Source organism: Nasonia vitripennis, chromosome 1 (genome assembly GCF_009193385.2).
Source record: "Nasonia vitripennis strain AsymCx chromosome 1, Nvit_psr_1.1, whole genome shotgun sequence".
Lineage (NCBI taxonomy): Eukaryota > Metazoa > Arthropoda > Insecta > Hymenoptera > Pteromalidae > Nasonia > Nasonia vitripennis.
In genome coordinates, this window is record NC_045757.1 from 6,018,184 (window position 1) to 6,026,325 (window position 8,142).

Here is an 8,142-nt window from a genome sequence, read left to right on the forward strand (position 1 = left end):
TAGATTAATATTGTATAATTTATTGTATTATTGTAATTATTTTACACACTAACATTATCAAAATTACAAAACGAAAACGCGGATCAGAGTTATTTACATAAACTATTCATAAGTCGTAGGATACCTCCGTTGATATCCCGTGTCGTTATACAAGAGCTATCAGAAGCTCAGAAATCAGTATCACTTAAAATAGGAAGCTCTAATTACGAACTATTTTCCTTTTGGCTTCCACGCACTGATTCCTGCTTCTGTTGCTACTTTGGATAGAAAATTTATAATATCCGCGTTTCCGTATTTGACCGCCGCGTCGAAGATAGTCCGACCTAAGGCGTCCTTCTGCTCGAGGTGACCGATGCCGCTGCAGACGATCAGCTTGACCATCTCAAAATATTTTTTCTCCATCGCTTTTATGAGTGGTGTGACGACTGCTTTCGTGCTGGCTGCATGACTGAGCAGGTATCGAGCAGTCATTATCTTGTTGAGCATTATTGCGTTATGCAGAGGTGTGAGTTCCAAAAGGTCCCTAGCCTCTAGGTTCGATCCGCATGTCAGCAGCATGTTGATGATGTAAAGTGACGAGTGCTTTACCGCTACGTGCAGTGGGGTCTCGAGCTTGGTGTTCAGCTGGTCAACCTGTAAACATATGAATAACGTTGCATTAGTAACTATTTCGATCGAGTGGAAGATCATTGAGAGGAAGGAAATATTGAAAGTGAAACTTACCGGTGCTCCAGCTAGTAGTAGCTTCCTTACGATGTCTTGGCGTCCCTGCTGGCAGGCAATGTGAAGCAGCGTGTTTTGTTCACTTGTGTAGGTGCGCGTGGTGTCGGCGCCACGCTTCAGGAGGCAGTCCAAGACGTCCTCGTAGCCCAGCTCGACTGCCAGTGAAATGGCACTGTTTCCTTTGGGATCCACCGCGTCAATGTTTGCTTTGAAATTCAAGAACAACTCTACGAAGTCCTTGGATCCAGCACGTGTGGCCATGAGTAAATAATCCTCAGGATCACGGAAAGTCAGGTCGGCCTTGGTTTTTCTCAGAATCGTCTCCGCCACTTCGATGTGGCCTTTTCTCAAGCACACTTCCATGCATGTTTCGCCGTTGTGATTTGATCTGTATGGGCTGGAGCGGAGGTCCAGTAGACGAGCCGCCATATTTTCGTTATTTATTTCACATGCGACGTGAAGGGGTGTCTCTCCACGGTTGTTGACATTATCGAATCTGGCTTTGCTGAAATAAAAAAAAATACGTTGCGTATTAGAGATAAGTTGACTCTGTGATGGCAAAATTTTGACATATGAATTAAATAGAAAAATAAACTTACTTTATGGCTAGCAAATTTAGGATCTCTACAGAGTCGAGCCTGACGGCCACATGCAGGGTCGACTCTCCGCAGCAGTTACACTTCTGGTTGAGCTTATATCTGTGTTCAAGACGCTGCTTGAGAAGAGTAATCGGCACCTTTTTGATGTATTGACATAACTTGAATTCTTTTCTGCATGCTGAATGTCTAAGACGGCCGATGCAAGTCGCCTGAGCGTTGGGAATGGCCAGCATGATGTATATTTGATCCATATTTGACTAGGCTTATATTTCTCGAGTGTAGTCAGGAAATTGAACTTGAAATAACTTACGAAATATTTCGATAGATCACTATTGCTCTGCAAACACCTTGGTTGAGCTCTAGATCCAGACTGAAGTTGGGACTGCAGCAGGGCCACTACTTGTATCGTCGTCTCTCCTCCCTGTCCCCTGATTTACCTGCGCTCGGTATACCTGACCCGTTCATCCCTGGGCCCCATGCACACCCTCCATATAAGCCTTCGACCAATAACCTTGTCTCCCCGCCCTGTCCCCCGATTACCTGCTCGGTATACCTGCACCACCCACCCTTGGGATCCATGCATTCCCCCTCCATAGAGGTCTTTGAGCAATAACCTTGTCTCCCCTCCCTGTCCCCTGATCTACTTGCTACGTATACCTGCTCCGTCCACCCTTGGACCCCAGCCCAGCTATAGACTTCTTACCTAGAAGGTCCGTAGGTTTTATTGCTTACCTAGAACCAAATCGTTGCAAATGGCGTTATTTTCGCCTTTCTACGTAAATTTCTGATATTATTGGCAATTTTTATAAATCAATGAAAATATTATTTTTTAGAATTCATGATTTTCAGTTTTGTTCGGCTCGCAGACTTACTCAGCATCAGAGATTTTTTCAACTACTCGTTAATTTCTAGCATTAATTTTAAATTAAATTTGTTTCCAAATCCCTAAATTCATGACAGAACTGTATGTGATTCGAGCCGGTCTACCAGTATAAAAAGGCTCTTTGATGCTTAAAAGCAAGTAAAGCCAGCGAAAGCTAAAAATGAAAATTCTGAATTTTTGCCTTCGAAGACATGTTGTATACTTAGTATATGGCATACATAGGTGATATTTTATGTTTTTTCATTGTAAAGCGTTTTGTTTATTTATTCATTATAACAATTTTAAATAATAAATGCAAAATCGAGAATACGAATTCTTGGGAATTGAATTGGCGATTGGCGCGGATGTGCTCGAAGAGGACAATGAAGGTTGTAAGCCCTTCTCTCACTGAAAAACTTTCGGCGTAGCGGCTATACCGTATGCACGAGCATCCGAAGCGCTGTAAATCGGAGTAGTGGCTAAAAAAACTCGGCACAGCTAAATGTCGTACGAAGCACAAATTCGAGTGTATCGCATATATTAATGATATAATTGTAGAAATTGTTGCGTATAGAGCGTCAAAAAACTAAAGCATTAACATTTTAACCATTTCTAGAAAAATTAAAGAGATTATCATAAGAAATATTGGTTTATAGCTCATGAGAGCGTTTTGGGGTTATATCGTCTACTGAATAGGGCCGCGACTAGATGGAGCCGCTGCTACACTCGTCGGCGTGTGGGCTACGCCGAATAGGAGTAGCTGTTACTCCGATTGCAAGAGTAGAAATCAAATGAACTTGAGGAGTAGCAGCTACATCGAAAGTTTCTCAGTGCCCTAATGGGTCGCTTCGAAAGGGACAATTCTAGCATCAGGCTTATGATAAAAATGCTGGCGCTGAAGAAAGCTTGCCTGCCGGGAATCAATCTGAAAGACGAGAGCATCATCGACCAGTATTCAGAGATGTCGAGTTATTATCGACAATCCATCGAAGAGATCGATCAGATGAAGCTCACCAAGGTTGTCTGGAGCTGTTCATTTTTTGATCTACTCAAGAAAAGACAATGTCAGATAGCTGCGCTCATGAGGAATCCTGAATTCGAGAGAAACTTCAGGCTGTTCGACTTGACCAGATTTCCAACGTATGCCGAGGACGTAGTTCGGACTTTTATGCGCGCCCAACAGTGCTATGAATCAATGCTGGACCAGGAGGACCTGATCAACGAGGCTTTCTATAACATGTTGCCCTGGATGCTCGGGAGGAGGATGGTTAAATTCCTTTGCCAATGGTGCGAAAATGCAAAATGAGCCAGCTTTGATAGAATGCTGAAAATCCTCTCTCTCTCTCTCTCTCTCTCTCTCTCTCTCTCTCTCTATATATATATATATATATATATATATATATATATCTGCGATTATATTGTGTTAAAGTGACTCATCAGTGAATACTGACACTGTGAGCGCGTGTATTGAGAATATCAGTATAGATTGTTTTAAGTTACATTTTTGAAAAAATAAAATTTGAAATAATACATTCAATTTTAACCTTTCCCAAAACAGTCATAAATCTGTGTGACTGATTATTACAAATGATTGTAATTATGTTCGTCCTATATTAATGCATGCATTTTTTGAAATGGTAATTTTTTAGAAAAATAATGAAACCAAGGAATTTTTTTCGTGTTGTAGCATTTTAATTTATTATGATGATTTTTTCATGAGATTTTTTCAAATGCTCAAAGATACATATCGTTTACATTTACATAGCGTTATTACATACGTTAAAAGTTACACACATTATATATTTACAAAAAAGCACGCTATTCAAATTATCGGACTTACAACAAAGTTACGCTTGTACATTCTTACAAGTAAAATATTCAGTCTAGTGTAATCCTACATCATTCATCATAAAATTCTTAAAATCAATTTGCATTCTTAAACATTTATCGCTAATGTTTTTCATAAGTCTCTAAAACGCAGGATATCTGCGATGATATCCTGAAATTACCACATTCATTAAGAGCTCGCCTACTAGCAGCTTGGACATTACTTTCTTATTATCGAAACATCACGACATACAAAGGCAGTATTTTGGTCGCAATATCATTAAATATCAATTATTTAAAAAACAATAATAGTAATAAACAAATCGCGCGAATCTTCTTACAAATTACGAATCGACTTCACTTCGGACCACAATTTTTCAAGGTCGTTATTCTGATGTTCAATCTCGTCTCCAGAGAGAGTCAGGCTGAGCAGTTTCTCCTGGTTCATGTGTAGGTCATATTTGATGAGCAGCTTTATGATGTCATACTGTTTGTTCTTAATCGCCTTCATGAGCGGCGCGACGACTGCTTGAATGCTGGCTCCCTGATTGAGAAGGTACTTGATAGCGTCCACCTTTTCCAGGATTATGGCCTGATGCAGAGGCGTACGCTTACAGGAGTCCTCGGCATCGATGTCCGACTTGAATGTCAGTAGCTTCTGGATGATGTAAATCGAGGAGTACTGCGCAGCCACGTGCAGTGGAGTTTCGGCAAAGCGGTTTACTGCGCGAACCTGTGAACACACGAATCGCGTTGTGTCGGTGAATGTTCCGAGCAAGCTAGAGACATTGAGAAAAAAAATATATTGAGAGTCGAACTCACCGACGCTCCAGCGAAGAGGAGCTTTTCCACGCTGAACTCCCGATCGTGCCGGCATGCGAGATGCAGCAAGCTGTTGCCTTCATTCGTGTAGGTCTGCTCGAGGTTGACCTTTTGCTTGAGGAGGAAGACCAAGAGGTCCTGGTAGCCCAGCTTGACTGCGAGGGAGATGGCCGAGTTTCCATCTTCATCCACGTAGTTGACGTTCGCTTTAAATTTTAGGTACAACTCCACGAAATCCGTGGATCCGTCGCCCGCGGCTATCATCATGTGGTCCTCGGGGAAGTTCTCGATCGAGTCGCTCTTTATCGTTTGAAGGATTATTTTTGCCATCTTGACGTCGGCTTTTCTCTGGCACACGAACAGACACGTCTCTCCTTTGGCATTCTTCTTGAGCGGGTTCGCGCCGGCATGGAGTAGATAAATCACCATACTCGTGTTGCCCATTTCACAAGCGAGGTGCAGAGCGGTCTCACCAAATTTGTTCGGCAGATCGATTTCGGCTTTGCTGTAATCGAAGAAATCGCATTACGAGTTAAATTTTTTCGAGCTCGAAAATTTTCAGCGCGCGAATCGAATGTTAAGGCAAAAAAAAAATGAAAATCTTACCTTGACAAAATACTGAGAAGTTCGGACCGGTACTTGACAGCAATGTGGATGGGCCTCTCCTGGCAGCAGTCGCAGCAAATGTTGAACTTCCATTGGCTGTCGAGGTACTGCTTGATTTTAGCGATCGGGTCTGTGCGGTAGAATAAGCAGAGATTGGCCGGCAATAATTCGAATGCATCCTTGGCATTTTTCATAAGATCTGAAATAGCCTTAGTTTTGAGCTCTACGGAGACGGGCTCCGCGTCGCTCGACTCTCGCAAACCTTCGGAGCCGGTGTCCGTTTCTTCCTCGACTTCCACGGATGCCTCTTCCGATTTCTCGCTCGGAGAGACGCGCTGCTCCTCAACTTTAACGGATGCCTCTTGCTCCGAGCTGGTGCACGAAGAAGGTGAGCTTGAGTCATATTGGAAGTAGTTCCTCATTATACTTTTCAAGCAACGCGACCGCGCTAATGCGCTGAACATGGTCACCTTTTCTTTGCTGACAAATTTTTCGTAGTAGTGATCGTTATTGACGTAGAACATGATGTCAAATTTCTCTTCCGCCGGCCTTGAACAAGGCACAGTAGCCGTCCTTTTAGTGTTCAAACGGCGTACAGCTGTTTTTCCGAATTGAGTGACTCCAGCGTTCTTTTTAGCGATGTTCGGAATCGCGAATTTCCCAGTGCCCTTTATAAAGCACGGCGGCGGCACCATGCTCACTATGCTGCTGTCTATGAGGGGCAGGTAGGTCTTTTGAGCGGCTATTTTCACTGATCTCTTGTTCGTGGAATGGGCGTAGCTGTTATTGTATCCGTTGTTGGGGAAATAGGCGTCGGCGGCGGTGCCGTGTCCGTAGTTCCTGGAATAGCTGTAGCCGTCGCCGTATCTATTGTCGGTGGAGCATTCATTGGTGGATGAGTAAGCGTCTTCGGCGCTGTATCCATTGTTGTTGAAATAGTCGTTCCTTATTCTACGGTAGGCTTCAAGTTGGGCTATTAGATTTTGCACATTCCGCGCATTCCTGGTGTTGTGGACTTTATCGGTCTGGCTGATCTGCTCTTCTCCAATATTGGGACAGCCGAAGGGCTGGCTCTGCGTTGGTGAATTTAAATCCTTCATAATTCCGCCTATCCTCAAGTTGACCGTGCTGCTGTGTAGGGCCAAAGGCGGAGTACCTTATCGACTTGATCGATCTAGATCGTAAATTGAACTGCGCTTAGGACCGCCGGGTCGGCGCCTTATAAGTGCTCCCCCCGGTTCTTTGTTTACGATCTTATTTCGGCGGTTACTATTGTACAGCTCTGTGATCTGTGCCGGTGTGTTTGGACCTGGCGCGCGTGTTCGAGGCGTGGACTTTGGTCCCCTCTTGTTTACGTCTAGACTATATAACGGTATAAGAAGCTTATACCACGATTCATATTTTTATTACTGCAATACTTTTACCTGAAGCTGCACCTAGTAATTAATTTTATTGCGACTGCCAGTATGAAACTATGTGGGTACTTATTTTATTACCCTATGTATATCCCTTTATAATCTTGCTAATGGCCGGCGCGCATACCTGAACCCCACTCCAGGGGTTTCTATTGTTTGAATGCTATTTACCTGTACCTACGTTCGAAACGATTTTGATTGAATTCCTAGAAATATTTTTCCGTGCAGTTAAATTGCTCAAATAAAATTCATGCCGCGCTGAGTCATTTGGAGTACAAATTTTATTGACTCTTCCTTGAATTTCCATCTTCAGCGAGAGAATATTTGAAAGCGCTTTCAAAAAACCGTATTTTCCAAATAAAAAAAATACATCACCGTCTACCCTATACAATATGTAACACCGACAGTTCGAACAATATTTGCGTATAGCATTGATGAAAATCGATCAATAAACAATTTCTTTCTTAAGCTGTTTTGAAACGAATAGCGCGAGTCTGTGCACACAGCGGCTTCATTTCACGATTCGATGCCTGCGCGTGTGCCAATTCGAGACTAGTAGCTCTTATCGGAAAGCCGTACATTACACGCGCTCGTCTCCGAAACTTTCTTCGCAATGGTAATAAACAAAAAGTTCGATCGCGGGCTAAAACGCACATTTGTATATAGAAATGTAAGAAAATTGGCGCTGGCCGTACTCGCAAAAAGGCATCAAAAGTGCAGAGCCGCATCCCGCTAACAAGCAGCAGTACATGTATAGGTATACATGCGACGAACCGAACGCGAGAAACACACGGGGAGGAGAGGGAGAGAGTGAGGTGGGGCAGCAGCGCCACGTAGAGTATATGGGAAATTCTACGGGAAAAATGCCATTTTCTGGTTGGAGAAACCGAAAAAAAACAAATATTGGGGCACATTCCCGCAACTTTTTTTTCTTATTCTACATGTTTAGAACCATGCAAAACCACGTTCCAACATCGAAAAAGTGCCTTGTGACACTGTTTTACAAGCCCATCAAATTCATCGAAAAATAGCCATTGTTCAAAGGCATGCACCTAATGCATAAGGGCACAAACAGAAAATGTATTACTGTAGAATGAAAGAACGGGAAAAGAGCTTCAATTTAAAAAAAATGCGTTAAAAATGCTTGATTTGGTCAAAAGTTACGCACAATTGAACATGCGGAAAAATCATGAAAATTGCAGGATTTTTCAGTCAAGAAATTTGTATCATTTTGTAAAACAGTGTCACAAGGCACTTTTTCGATGTTGGAACGTGGTTTTGCATGGTT

The 8,142-nt window shown here is 42.8% G+C and overlaps 2 protein-coding genes across 2 annotated transcripts; both read right to left on the reverse strand.

Moving 5' to 3' along the window:
• LOC116416027 (ankyrin-1-like) lies at window positions 1-1,922 on the reverse strand. The gene is made up of 3 exons (XM_031922338.1): window positions 1,323-1,922; window positions 724-1,228; window positions 1-633 (listed from the first exon to the last, which is right to left on the reverse strand). The coding sequence occupies exons 1-3, from the start codon at window positions 1,571-1,573 to the stop codon at window positions 211-213; spliced, it is 1,179 nt and encodes a 392-aa protein (XP_031778198.1). The 5' UTR covers window positions 1,574-1,922; the 3' UTR covers window positions 1-210.
• A 1,932-nt stretch (window positions 1,923-3,854) lies between these two features.
• Window positions 3,855-6,649, reverse strand: LOC100121330 (ankyrin repeat and protein kinase domain-containing protein 1). Its single transcript, XM_008215820.3, has 3 exons — window positions 5,440-6,649; window positions 4,834-5,338; window positions 3,855-4,744 (listed from the first exon to the last, which is right to left on the reverse strand). Exons 1-3 carry the CDS (start codon window positions 6,537-6,539, stop codon window positions 4,349-4,351), a joined length of 2,001 nt encoding a protein of 666 aa, XP_008214042.1. The 5' UTR covers window positions 6,540-6,649; the 3' UTR covers window positions 3,855-4,348.
• Between the last annotated feature and the right edge of the window lie 1,493 nt (window positions 6,650-8,142).